Consider the following 15,239-nt stretch of genomic DNA (forward strand, 5'->3'; position numbering starts at 1 on the left):
CTCAACCTGCTCATGGCATTCTGAGACAATACCTCACTTGGGTATTGTAGATAAACTTACAAAATTAGTCATAAACCCTTATGTCACCCAATGGATAGCTAGATGGCTCAATGACGGGACACAGGATATTAGGATAGGGAATCGGCCTCCATAAAGAGGCCAGTCACTAGCAGAGTCCTACAGGGATCAGTGGTGAGGCCTCTCCTTTTTGCCATCTACTTCTCTGAAGTAAAGGCAAACATCAAGGGCCTTTGACTGACCAAGTTTACAGAAGACTGCAAACTAGTCATAGTCAGTGAATCCCCTAAATGCACAGATACATCTCAAGAGGACATGACACAGACAAACAACTGGTGCCAGAGTGATGGACTAAAACGCAATGCAAAAAAAAAAAAAAATGCATAACAGTACCCTTTGATAATACAACCCTAAAAGTAGAACCAGTGGTCAAGGATCTGTGAACGCATGCTGACAGTAGCTGGACTTTGGCCACCAGGTGTCTACTGTGGCAAGAAAATCATTCTACATTGCTAACAGCATGGCATCCAGGTTCAAGGAGGTCATTGTTCCACTATACTCTGCTCTCTTCAGACCATTTGGTGAGTAAAACATACCCTTCAGCATGTACCAAACTAGGCACTTTAAACAGCTTGAGAGACCACAGAGGTTCCTCTCCTACAAACTGCTGCGTGGCAATCTATGCCTAACCTAAAATGAATAATCTCATCTGATGCACACAAAACAAATAGCATCAGAAATACCCATTCTAAGGACCTAAACCTAGTCTGCGTGTCAAACAGGCCATGTTGGATGTGTCTCAAAAATGACCCCTTCTCTGGAACAGGCTTCTCAGCCATGTGAAGCAAAGCTCATCCCTAATCCTATTCAAAAGCAACTTGGACCAATGTATGGGAAAAATCCCAAATTTTCCCTTGATTTGGCATGTATGCCCCTAATGGACAAAGGCAGCTTGAGAACATGACATGTACAAGCCTAAATCATAATCATTAAATTCCGTAGGGTACTCGCACGTCAGCAATATTTTGGTAAATTTGGAGGTAAACTAGGTTACATTTAAAACAGCTCTTGGGCCAATAAGCAGTTTCTAAGCTATGAACAAAAGACATGCTGGATACAGATGCTTACCTGGTGCAGGATGTACAGGTGGTTGTTTTCAGAAGTGAAAGATGTATATGTATCTCCAAGCTTCTCAATCAGGTTGCTGCACGAGATGATGATTGGAGCAAAAAGTGTATTAACTGCATCTTCAAATGCTGGGACCTGTTGGTTCAAAAAATTGTAAGTTCAGCACATAGGCATGTGATCTCATGAGGTAAAAAGTAAGGCAACAAAACAAGGTAAAGTCCAGTTGTGTAAAATCTTACCATAACAGTACATGTCCTTGCCTTCACCACTGCAGCATTTATTACAAATGGGATTCCCTGCTGTGAAGCCCAGCGCTCGGCCAATTTACCAAGGTCTACCATTGCTTTAAGGTACTCTGAATGTCACCTACACACTCCTTACATAGCGCAGGGCATAAAGGTGATGTTTAGGCATACCATCCAAAAAAACTGATTGCCCCAGTAGGAACAGCAGTCCAAGGGAAACCAAGGAGAACCTGCACATCCAGGAGGAAAAAAGACTAGGGGAGATGGAGAGAGGGAGTGAATATTGCAGCGGTGAAGGCAAGGACATCTACCATTATGGTAAGATTTTACACAACTGTACTATGTCTTACACATTCACCGCTGCAGTATTCATTACAAATGAGAGAGTGCCAAAGCTCAAGAAGAAACTTGGGAGGAGGAAGCAGCAGCAGAGACCTTGAAGAAGCCATGAAGAATGACATCAGCAAAACCAGCTCTACCTCTGGATATACCATCCAACTGGTAATGTCTGATAAAGGTGTGCACAGAAGTCCAGGTAGCAGCTTCAAGAACAGAACTAGTGTCTAAGCATTTCAAAAAAGCACCAGAAGAAGCCACAGCTCTAGTAGAATGAGCCTTTACAGAAGGAAGGCTCTCGCCATGAAAAGTGTAACAAAAGGAAATAGCCTTTGAAATCAAAGTGGAAATAGTTTGCTTGGAAACAGACAAACAAAGACCTAAGATGAAATGAAAAACTGGTCAGATTTTCTGACAGCTTTAGTTTTATCCAAATAAAATCTGAGTTGTCTATGCACATCCAAGGTATGCAGCACCCTCTCACTGCCACATTGCGGAGAGGGGAAAAACATAGGCAATTTAAGACTGATGAAGTGACAACTAACCACCTTGGGCATGAAAGAAGGCTTAATATGCAAGGATACCCTGTCCACATGAAATATCACAAAAGGTGGACAAGCCATAAGGGCTTGCAACTCATACACCCGTCTGGCAGAAGTAAGAGCTAACAAAAGAATAGTCTTCTAAGAACAATGTTGTAAGGACACTAAAACAACATGCTCAAAAGGATCTGGAGTCAATTTCTCCAGAATGAAATTAAGATCCCAGGGAGGAGGAGGAAGAGGCTTCCTGGGAGGTCTAATATTAAGGACGCCTTTAAGAAACTGCTTTGCCTCAAAATCTAGAAGCTAACAAGGGGAGTTAAAGGCAGACAAGCAGAAAGAGATAAGTAGGCCTTAACAGAAGAATAGGCCAAACCAGCATTGAGCAACTCGCACAAATAAGAACCAAAGGAACATCCACAGAAAGTAGGTCCAGGTCACGAGAAAGACACCAAACAGAAAACCTCTTCCATTTAAACAAACAGGATTTCCTAGTAGTAGGCTTCTTGGCCTCCTGCAGGACCTACAGCAAGCACATCCTCGGTGTCTGTGAGGAATCAAAACCCTATCACCCACAGTGTCATTTGAAGCGTGGACAGGTAGGGATGGATGAGATACACCTTGTCTTGTGTGAGGAGATCCACCCTGTGAGGTAACTTGTGATGATTGCCTCTGGCTAGATGCAGAAGTAGAGAGAACCAGTGCTCTTGCGGCCAGAAGGGAGTCACCAACAAGATTTTTGGCAGCATCCTGTTGAATCTTGAACAGGACTCTCAGAAAGAGAGGAAGAGGAGGGAATACATAAAGAAACATCCCCTTCCAAGAAAATGTGAGGGTGTCCACCTTTCATACCAGATGACCTGAGACTCTGACAGAAAACAGAGGAATTTGTCTGTTCAGAGGGGAGGCAAACGGATCTACTTGAGGAGTACCCCATTGCTGAACAACGTCCCAGAACACATCCCTGTGAAGCATCCATTCATGGGATGTAGTGAAGGACCTGCTCAGAGTATCTGCCACAATGTTCTGATCTGAAGGAATATAAACTGCCTGAAGAGTCACTCGATATTTGATAGCCAGATCCCATACCAGAAGTGCCAGTCGGCAAAGACAGTAAGATATTGTACCTCCCTGTTTCTTGATATACCACATAACTGTGGTATTGTCTGTGAATACCTTGATAGCCCCCAGACAGAAGACAGGATGAAAGGCCTGAAGAACCAGCATAACAGCTCTTTGATGTTGATGTGCTCCATCTGCTGATGAGGGGACCACACTCCCTGAACCCTCAGGGAGCCAAACGTTGCTCCCCATCCCACATCTGAAGCATCTATGAACAGATTCTGAAAGGGAACAGGAGGTTGAAAAGGGAGTCCTGGATTCAGAGACAACTGCTGAATCCACTATAGAAGTTCTTTCTTGAGACACAGGAGAAGAGTAACTGGAAAGGCTAGAGGATGTGCATGCTGAAGCCACACACACACACTTCAGAAACCACTGAAACTTCCTCATATTGGAGTTTGGCCAGAGGGAGCATAGGAATGGTGGAAGCCATGAATCCCAGAGCCCTCAGAAACTCCCTGGCTGTAATGGAAGCCAAGGGAAGAAGAGCTTGAAAGAAAGTGTGAGTTAAGGCCTTTGAAGGAGGCAGAGATGCCAGCATTGGCACCATTTGAATCCTGGAACCCACAAAAACATGATCCTGAGAAGGAGTCAGGGAAGACATTCTGAAGTTTATTGTGAACCCCAGGCTCTGAAGAAGAGAAATGGTAAAACGAAGATTTTGCAAAAGGACCTCTGAAGAGGATGCCTGAATCAACAGGTCATCCAAATAAGGAGAGATATGAATCCCTTGAAGCCTGCAAAAAGCAATCACAGGAGCAAGGCATTTGGTGAATACCCTTGGGGCAGTAGAAAGATCAAAGGACAAAGCACAAAACTGAAAATACCAGGAAGCAACAGAGAAATGCAAAAATCTCCTGCAAAGAGGATGGATCGGAATTTGGAAATAAGCATCCTTCACATTCAGAGACACCAGAAAGGCCTGAGGGAGCAAGACAGGAAAAAGCGACTGAAGGAACAACATCCGAAAAGAAGGCACTTCAGAAAGGTGTTCAAATGGGAGAGGTCTAGAATAGGTTTCCAAATACCTTCTTTTCTGGACACTAGAAACATACTTGAATAAAACCCTTTTCCCCTTTGGGACACAGGCACCTCTTGAATAGTACCCCAAGATAAGAGATCTTGAACATCTGGGAAAAAAGGAAGCAGTTTCTGAGGAGGCTGAGGAATGCCCATAAAAGGAGGATGGGAAACTGAAACCATGAACTACCCCTGCCAAATGATTGACAGAACCCAAGAATCCTGGGTGATTCGGAGCCAAACAGGAAGAGAAAGGCAAAGAGAAATGTGACTGGGAACAGGTGGATAGTCAGACAACACTTGGTTTGTCAGGAAAGGAAGGCTTTAGAATCCCTGCAGTCTGACTGGTCTTAGCGGGAGGAATCTGTTTACCACCCAGATTGCCTACGAGCAAAGGTTGGCTTAAAAGGGTAGTTTCACTAAAATTTAGGCACAGGAGAAACAAAGACATGTTTAAGCTCCTGTAAAGCCTTTGTCTTGCCATGAAGAGACAAACAGATCAGCAGCCGCTTCCCAAAATAAGAAGTTATGTACTCACCATAACGTTCCATCTCAGTAGGTGACTTCATTTGTCTGCAACCTTTGGGTCTTGGACCCAACATTGGATCCGAGCCGGCAACTTATTTTACAGCTTATGGATCCGAGCTCCAAGCTCCTCCCCTCACCCATAACCCCCTGCCAACCCCAAATGACCTCAGATCAAGTTTGCCCTTCTACAAATACCTTAAGTAAAAGGTATCCCGACAGGGATCAAGGAAAGACATCCAAGAACTAACTTCTGAAGGCCAGGGGGAAGGAGGGGGGGATGGTTGCAGACAAATGAAGTCACCTACTCTGATGGAACGTTATGGTGAGTACATAACTTCTTAATCTGAAGTAGGGACTTCATTTGTCAGCAACCTTTGGGACAGAGTCCCCAGCTACCTAAATCTTGGGCGGCCATCATGGAAGGATGTTCCGGAGCACTGAGGAGCCAAAGGATGCTCTCTCTCTGGAAACAACGTCCAGTTTATAATGGTTGATAAAAGTATGAGATGAGGCCCAAGTGGCTGCGGAGCAAATATCATCCAAAGGAACTCTAGATCTAAAGGCGGCATAAGTGGATATGGAACGAGTGGAATGTGCACGGACTCCCTGAGGTGCGGACCTCCCAGAAGTTTCATAGGGTAGAAGAATACACAGAGATCCAACGTGATAAGGTGACCTTAGAAACAGCTTTACCCAAATTGAATTTGGCAAAGGAAATGAGTCCACGTGTCTCCTCTTACACTTATGCTTGCGAGGCACATCCTCGGGGAGACTGTCCGAACAGGTCTCACCAGCAACATCCTGTTCCAATGGAACAACCTGGGACATCGAAGCAGGCTGTCCCTGTGGCTGGGTGATGGAAGCCTGACCCAGCAGAGAGGGAGTGCAGGGTGGAGCCGAAGCAAGGAACGGGGGTCTGGATGCTCTCGACAGAGCCCTCTCCACTGCATCGAAGGACAATGGGGAGCCACTCTCCCTGGGGTCCGAAAGCCGACTCCCACTCGGATCCGATGAAGGGATCGGAACCGGCACCGAAGCCGTTGGATCTGAAGGACCCGTGTGCTCCGACCTGGACGGAGCAGAAGGCACACAGAATCCCTCGGATCCGAAGCTCGGCCCACGGCTCCGAGAGGTCGGATCCGAAGGACCAGACAGACTCGAGGGCAGGGTCGGATCCGAAGTACCCAGTACTGTCGGCACCGACCCACCCCCGGCTCCAACGCTGCCCGGCTCAGAGCGCTCCGAACCCGGGAAGCGGGTCGGAGAAGGAGCTATCTGGGCAAAAAAAGGTGTCGAGCTCCCCCCCGAAGGGGGGGGAGGCAAGAGCACTCCCATCTGCATCTGGGCCTGGATGAACCTTCTCATCATCCGGTCCAAATCTGCGTCAGAAAGGCTGTAAGTGGATCTCGACGAGGCCACCGAGGCGGGCCTGGAATGCCGCCTCGATGACCTCGACGGAGATCGGGTCTCCTCCTCCTCGGGTCCCGGGGAAAAGCAAGGGGATCGGAGCCAAGGAGGAGGGGACCTGGAAGCCATGGAGGGAGAAGCCCGCTTAGCTGGGGGGGCCGAAGCGGAGGCCTCTGCCTGCCGCTTGTGGTGCTTCTCCCTCCTTTTCTCCCTCCTGGCCTCCCTTTCCTCCGGCGCCTTAGTGGGAGTTTGAATCCCGGCCGGGGGAAGGGGGGCAGGAGTGGCCACCACCGGAGGCTGAGGAGGTGCCACGAGAGTAACGGAGGCCGAATCCGGGGGCAAAAGTCCCGCCAGGATCAGCTTCGACCTCTGCTCTTTCAGTGCCTGGGGTTGAACGCCGCACAAATAGAACACCCAGAGGACAGGTGCTCAACCCCAAGGCACCGAACACACCGAGTGTGGCCATCCGCCTGTGAAAGCTTATGGCCACACTCGGTGCACTTGGAATAAATGGGCTTTGGGGCCTCCGACATGTTATTCTAAATAAAAATAACTACACAATCACACTAGGCCCCAAAAAGACACACACACTCGGCGAACCAGCGAGGGGAGGGAATACACTAAAAATTAAAGAAAATTACAAAAAGGGAACCTAAATCACACGCACTGTTTAATAATCAACAAAAAAATATCTAACTTGACAATATTTGGACACTTATCTGGTAAATCGCCAGGAGCTCAAAATCCAGCTGTCTCTTCTAAGAACGGCAAACTAGATCTGAGGTCATTTGGGGTTGGCAGGGGATTATGGGTGAGGGGAGGAGCTAGGAGCTCAGATCCATAAGCTGTAAAATAAGTTGCCAGCTCGGATCCGATGTCAGATCCAAGACCCAAAGGTTGCTGACAAATGAAGTCCCTACTTCAGATCAAAGGTTTATTATCTAGACGAGCATCCATAAACCTATCCTTAATATCAATGGGTAAAGGTCAAAGCCTAAGCCAAGAATACCTCTCCGAACTGAACCAAAAGCAGCAGCCCTAGAAGAGGCATCTGCTGCATCACAACTATATTTGCTAGAATGATTAACTACTTGATAGGAAGTCACTAGCAAGGAAAGAGCAGAAGATTTACTCTGAGTCTGGAAGATCACAAAGAAGCAGGTGTGGATGACGGCAAGGTAGTTCATACAGCCTACCTAGATCTTGCCAAGGCCTTTGACACCATCCCTCACTCAGAAATCATAGACTCACTAAACTAGGCATAAACCCCTATGCCTAAAGATGGGTTGCCAACTGGCTCACTGACTGAACCCATACTGTGAAAATAGCAGACTCCAAATCTGACTACTGACCAGTTACAAGTGGTGTCCCACAGGGATCGGTCCTAGGTCCTCTCCTGTTTGGCATCTACTTCTCTGAAGTTCAAGCCAACACAAAGTGACTCTGGCTAAACAAGTTAGCAGATGATTGCAAACTGGGAGCCATTACTGATTCTCCAACTGATGTAGACATTCTACAAAAAGGCCTCAGTAACACCAGTGACTGGTGCCAGAACCATGGCTTTAAGCTCAATGCCAAAAGGTGCATAGTCATTCCCTTCGGAAAAAATGCAGTGACCATGAACTACCACATAGGTGGTAGTCCACTAAACACCAAAGATGTGATAACAGACCTGGGGACACAGGTTGACAGCAACCTCTTCTTTGATAACCACATTGCCACTGTAGTCAGAAAGTCCTATGTGGCACATCTCATTACAAAAGGTTTTTCCTCCAGGAAGAAAGAGGTCATAATCCCTCTCTACTCATCCCTCATTAGACCTACTATAGAATACAACGCTCCATTTGGTATGTACCTCACTACACACCTACAACTGGAAAGGCCACAAAAATACCTCACTAAGAGGATCTTAGGCCTTAGACACATGCACTATATGGACAGACTCAAAAAAACTCCAGCTATACTCTGTCTCATTGCCTACTTAGAGGAGATCGCTGCTTGACCTACAAAGCCATGTCTGACCCAGAGCTGCTAGATATGCTACACCTAAAGAAATTCCAATCCCTCCATGCCACACGCTCCAGGGACCTAAACCTCATTAACACAATAAACAGAACATGCTGGAGGGACAAGTTCCTAACCCAGAGACTTCCCATACTCTGGAATAAGTTTCCCATTCATGTCATGCAGAGCACTTCACTAGCCTTCTTTAAGAGAAATCTTGACGAGTGGATGGGCAATAGGAAGTTCACCCCGGGGATTATTTCAGTGGCTTTGATGGCAGGGGCACTGGGAACTAACTTTGGGTGGCATGATGCCAAGAAATCTTCCTGGGCTAGGCTTATATAGGCTCCAGGGCCATTAGCCTAGTACACACCTATGAACAAGCCCAAGAAAGAAGAGCCAGGACATATCTAGATATATGGGTCTGATAATTCATCATCATCTTCTTTCGGCTGTTCCCGTTAGGGGCCGCCACAGCGGATAATCTGTTTCCATTTCTTCCTGTCCTCTGAATCATGCTCTTTCACACCAACCACCTGCATGTTCCACTCTCAACACATCCATAAACCTCATCTTAGGCCTTCCTCTTTTCCTCTTACCTGGCAGCTCCATCCGTAGCATCCTTTTCCCAATATACCCAGCATCCCTCCTCAGCACATGTCCAAACCAACACAATCTCGCCTCTCTTGCTTTGTCTCCAAACTGTCCAACCTGAGCTGACCCTCTAATATACTGATTCCTAATCCTGTCCATCCTAGTCACACCCAGTGCAAATCTTAACATCCTTAACTCTGCCACATCCAGCTCTGACCCCTGCCTTTTCTACAATGCTACCGTCTCCAACCCATATAACATAGCTGGCCTCACTACCCTCTTATAGACCTTCCCTTTCACTCTTATTGGTACCAGTCTGTCACAAATCACTCCTGACACTCTTCTCCACCCCATTTCACCCTGCCTGTACTCTTCTTCACCTCTCTTCCACACTCACCATTACTCTGAACTGTTGATCCCAAGTACTTAAATTCATCCACCTTTACCAACTCTACTCCCTGCATCCTCACCATTCCTCTACCCTCCCTCTCATTTACACACATATATTCTGTTTTAGCCCTGCTGACTTTCATTCCTCTCCTCTCTAAAGCATATCTCCACCTCTCCAGGGTCTCCTCAACCTGGTCCCTACTCTCACTACATATCACAATGTCATCTGCAAACATCATAGTCCACGGGGTCTCCTGTCTAATCCCATCTGTCAACCTATCACCACTGCAAATAAGAAAGGGCTCAGAGCTGATCCTTGATGTAATCCTACCTCCACCTTAAACGTATCTGTCACTCCCACCGCAGTCCTCACCAATGTCACACTACCCTTGTACATATCCTGTACCACTCTTACATACTTCTCTGCCACTCCCGCCTTCCTCATACAATACCACAACTCCTCTCTAGGCACCCTGTCATATGCTTTCTCTAAGTCCACAAAGACACAATGCAACTCCTTCTGACCTTCTCTGTATTTCTCCAACAACACTCTGAGCAAATATTGCATCTGTAGTGCTCTTTCCTGGCATGAAACCATACTGCTGATCACTAATCATCACCTCCTTTCTTAACCTAGCTTCCACTACTCTTTCCCATAACTTCAAGCTGTGACTGATCAATTTTATCCCTCTGTAGTTACTGCAGCTCTGCACATCACCCTTATTCTTAAAGATGGGTACCAAAACACTTTCTCCACTCCTCAGGCATCCTCTGACTTTCCAAAATTTCATTAAACAATCTGGTTAAAAATTTCACTGCCATTTCTCCTAAGCACCTCCATGCTTCCACTGGTATGTCATCTGGGCCAACAGCCTTTCCATTCTTCATCCTCTTCATAGCTGTCCTTACTTCCTCCTTGCTAATCTGTTTCACTTCCCGATTCACTATCCCCACATCATCCAACCTTCTCTCTCTCTCATTCTCTTCATTCATCAGCCCTTCAAAGTACTCCTTCCATCTACTCAACACACTCTCCTCACTTGTGAGCACATTTCCCTCACTGTCCTTTATCACCCTTACCTGCTGCACATCTTTCCCAGCTCTGTCCCTCTGTCTAGCCAATCGGTGCAGGTCCTTTTCTCCCTCTTTAGTGTCCAATCTCTCATACAACTCTCTATATGCCTTATCCTTAGCCTTCGCCACCTCTCTCTTTGCCATGCGACTCATCTCGTTATACTCCAGTCTACTTTCTTCATCTCTTTGACAATCCCACTTCTTCGCCAGCCTCTTCCTCTGTATACTCTCCTGCACTTCCTCATTCCACCACCATGTCTCCTTGTCCTCCCTTCCTCTGTCCAGATGTCATATCAAGCACCTTCCTAGCAGTCTCTCTTACTAGCTCTGCTGTAGTTACCCAGCTATTCGGTAACTCTTCATTGCCTCCCAGTGCCTATCTTAACTCTTCCCTGAACTCCACCTCACAATCACCCTTTTTTAACTTCCACCATTTAATACTTGGCACTGCTTTCACACTCCTCCTCCGCTTCTTGATCACCATCATCCTGCAGACCACCATTCTATGCTGCTTAACTACACTTTCCCCAGTCACCACTTTACAGTCTCTAATCTCGTTTAGACTGGCCCTCCTACATAGGATATAATCCACCTGTGTGCATCTTCCTCCACTCTTGTACGTCACCCTATGCTCCTCCCTCTTCTTAAAATATGGGTCTGATAATTAATAGCCCTAAAAGCTAGTGTAGCCAAAGTATAAAACCTTCTTACCTAGCCTATCCATAGTTCTATTGTTCTTGCCAGAAGGCAGTAACTTGGATAAAGGGAGTAATTGGGACAGCTTATCAGAGGCTAAAGACACCACAGAGGGGTCAGCAAAAGGACATTTAAACAAAAAAGAACAATCCTCAGGCACCCTATAAAACCTTGGGAGCAGGGGACAGAGAATCTTGTGCTTTTAGAGGCATTGGAAAAATATCCAATAAAGCAGCCAAGACAGGAGGAATGGTCGCAGGTTTAGGAGATTCCATCTGCAGTAACTCATTGTATCTCTTATGGATATCCGAAACCTGGGCACATTCCCACTTAAAAAAATGGCATCAACCTAGAAATTGTATCCCCAGATTAAAATTTCCTCAGAAGGATTATCTAGAGTATGAAAATCCTCCTCCTCAGACCTGTAGTCTAAAGGAGAAGGAATCTGGGTAGAATAAGCAAGGGATTCATCATCAGAATTCACCTCAGAAGAATTCAATTCTCTGGGCTTTTAAGAGAAGAACAAGACCAAGGAGCAGCAGGAACTGAAACCCCCTGAGGAGGCCTTAACGACAGTAAAGCATTAAATAACCCCCTAGTAAAGGCCTGCCACTCATTTTGTGAATCCCTACGAGCAGAAGAAACACAAGTTTTCTGTTTCTTTTTTAAGGGGACGTCTGTCCTAGAAACCTGAGAAGGCCCTGACTTAGGACAGCATTCCACAACAGTAATAGGAACTTCTTCCCTAAAGAAAAACTGCAGAACCCCTCTACACCCCTCAGAAACAATCAACCATGGTTCCCTCGGACTGCCCGAAATAGACACCTGCAAAGCCTCGGTGGACATGCTGCTCACCAGATCTTCACCGATCTCCAAGCCAGACATGGTAGAGGAGTCTGACAATACAACCAGGTGAGTCTCCAGGTTTGTAATAACCTCAAGAAAAACTCCCAGCAGAGGCTGGACAGCAGAAGATTCCAGCCTTACCTTATGCACCTTCTTCCCTGATAGCTGACCCTCGGAGCAGGAAGTTCCATCCATAATATATGTAGCAAGAAGCTTAAGACGCTGGTTCTCAAGATACAATGAAAGGGAAAAAAGCATACTAGGAAGAGTTTTAGGGACAAATGCCTGACAAATTCAACAAGACGTGCGGTCATGAGTAGCACCCAGGCAAAAAAAAAAAAAAAACACTGATCATGGTGGTCTTTATGGGGACTCGGTCTCCCACACTGGCATTTACCCTTTCTGGATGACATTAACCCCCCAAACAGCACAAAACAGTCAGAAAAACAAAAAGAAACACCTGGATACTTATCTGCAATGGTGAGGATTTCAGCAAACAGGAGTAATCACCAGAGTGCCTACAAACAGAAAAACGGCAAAATACAGATGGAGGTAACAGACCATTAAAAACAGCATTCGGACTGGTGGCAAAAAAGGTCTGAGGATGGTACACCTGAACATCACCTTTATGCCCTATGCTATGCAAGGAGTGTGTAGGTGACATTCAGCATATTTTAAAGCAATGGCAGACTCTGGTAAACCGGACGGATGGCGAGCTTCATGGCAGGGAATCCCATTTGTAATGAATACTGCAGTGGTGAATGTAAGGACATCAACAGATACCTAGAATGTAAAATCTCTTCAACAACCTTAGTACACACACAGTTCAAATGAACGTCTAAACTGGCTGTTTTATTAGGTTCACATTCTGAGGTCACTGAAACTTGTGGCATAGATCTACAAAGCTATAGCACAACTTTAGTCATCAGTCCTTCTATCTGTCTATAGACTCGCTATATGAACAAATGTGTGCCATGACAGCTTTATCATATCCAAGCATATTCTTAGGACCCTAAATATTGTGGCACACCACCACTAAAGCTGTAAAAGGGAGAACCCTCAATGGCATAGCCGGCCTTAGGCAGAGGCCGGCTAGGCAGCAACCTAGTCGTCGCTTTAGCAGGGGTTATTTGTTTACTTTTTTTTGTAGAAAAGATATGGTTTCTTTACAATATGTTGAAAGAATACAGGAAAAACAACCAAAGAGCAAGGCAAACTGTGAGAAACAGGAAGAAAAAAGTAATTTGGATGGTGTAGGTAGACCAGGACGGGGGCACCAGGTGATGTGGGGGGATACTGTGATGCCCTTTTGCCTAGGGCACCAGTTGACCAAAGATCAGCCCTGCTCAGTGCAGCTACAGAATCAAAGATATAAGAATGTCTACACACACTGCATGATCTCCAGATACCAGAGAGCGTCACAGAGGAAATTATCCTGAATGATGCAACAGGCCTCCTGATTCTGAAACAAGATCTTGGCTCCTACTGCTAGTATAAACCTTCAAAAAAAATCTATACTGTACCAATGAACTACATGTGTTGCTTTTATTGAAAAGCTCCAACCACAACCAGTTGCAAATCCCAAACTCTTTACATCTAAAGCAGGATACTTCTCAGAATCCAGTGCCGTTCCAGTGGCCTTTAGTGCTAGACTGTCAAAGGCACCAGGGCAGCTGTAGGACCACAGTCCTGAGAGCTGTTGCAGCCTCAACAATCTCAGAATGCAAAAGACCTTCAGCAACACTCTGTTGTGCTCTTTTATGAGTAATACTTTGGGGTTCACCTAACTGGTGCAAGGTTGGAGTCTCATCTTTGAAATGGAAATTGGCTAGGCTTAAAATAGCCCACAAGGGCAGCTAGTACAGTTCTTAAATATGAGCCTATTCCAAGTATCCACCCTCCTAAAGTCACCATTGCTGGAGTTGCACAAACCTGGGAAAGAATCAACAGTAAAAGGTGCCTTGAAGTATTCCATAGTCACACAGCTGCCAGGCAGGATTTAGATGAAAGTTATGTAGCAATATGTTAGTTCAGTGCTGTTGCAACAGAATCTGGCATGCTTTGTGACTATCCTACATACTTCTCTTACAATGCACTGTGTCAGTATTTTAATATGTTGAGTCTGTAATGCTGTACATTATTACTGTTTATCTAGAATTATTCTTGCCTTATGTCTGTCCGAGTTAAATCCTTCACAATATCATCATAAAATAAAGCAAGTTGTAACCCTTCAGTCTAACATTCTTAGGAGAAACCATTAACGAGGCAACTTGTTCTGTATGTTTTTACCAAATCAATTACCAAACACTAAGGACCCCTACATTAGAAAAATTATACAACCACCTTCTCCCTCAAAATATTGTTAAAGGGCAACAGAACTGTCACTAGTTCTGATTAAAAAGAAGAAAACATTGTTCCAAAAACTAAAGCAAGTAGTTGTAACCAGATTGGTTTTATAAGCTTGCTGGGCTGATAAGAAGTTGGCAGGAAATGTGTGCATCAGAGGAAGGCATTTCACATACGTCTTTTAGGTTACACTACATTTAAAATGTACAATCAACAATTTTCTGTTTCAGATTACCAGAATACAATAGGACACACTGTCGCCATATAACTAATCTCATCATGGGCAGCTATTTAGAAATACAAGCACTACTTAACAGTAAACGTACCCACTTATTTAACCATTTAACTGATGAGATACATATCAAGACAAGGACTGTTAAGGAGGATTAATGCTGTAATGTGAAATCTAAAACTGGGAATTACATATAGCATTACTTATACAAAGGAATGAGATAATGTTAGAACATTAATACTTACGTAAGAAGCTGTGACACACCCAACACCCCCCCCCAAAAAAAATATTTACACTAAATTCAAATATCACAGCTCTTTGTGTCTTGCTCTCATGTTCGTTTTTCATGGAAAAAAAATGTCAGGTTTAACAGTAGTGATTCAGAATGTCCAAAGTCACCACCTGCTAACATAGTATAGAACAATTTCAGCTGACTAAACACAAATCTCTTTTGCAGACTGTCAAAAAGCCAATGGTCTCTAAATAAAAGACAGCACTGTTTGGATGACCTACAAATCAATCAAGCATGAATGTACATAGTCTAAGTTTAGGTGAACAACAAGTTTAATGTCCCACAGTTAGTGCAGACTATTAAGGCCATGAGCTTCTGGAGGTAGGAGAAAACCAGATTATACAAAGAACACACACAGACACAGCTTGAGAATATTAAAAAAAATAATCTGGCTTGGCCTTTAATAGTATTTTCTGAGT

At 45.0% G+C, this 15,239-nt stretch overlaps 1 protein-coding gene across 1 annotated transcript in view; it reads right to left on the reverse strand.

Annotated features, from left to right (window-relative positions):
- The window catches only part of HPS1 (HPS1 biogenesis of lysosomal organelles complex 3 subunit 1), a 946,304-nt gene that overhangs the window by 690,040 nt on the left and 241,025 nt on the right, over positions 1 to 15,239 (reverse strand). The window contains exon 3 of the mRNA XM_044056829.1: positions 1,147 to 1,281. Coding sequence (XP_043912764.1) covers positions 1,147 to 1,281 — 135 coding nt within the window. The remainder of the gene's footprint in view (positions 1 to 1,146; positions 1,282 to 15,239) is intronic.

The sequence above is a fragment of the Protopterus annectens genome, chromosome 14.part0 (assembly GCF_019279795.1).
Source record: "Protopterus annectens isolate FY-2018-M chromosome 14.part0, PAN1.0, whole genome shotgun sequence".
In the NCBI taxonomy this organism is placed as follows: domain Eukaryota; kingdom Metazoa; phylum Chordata; order Ceratodontiformes; family Protopteridae; genus Protopterus; species Protopterus annectens.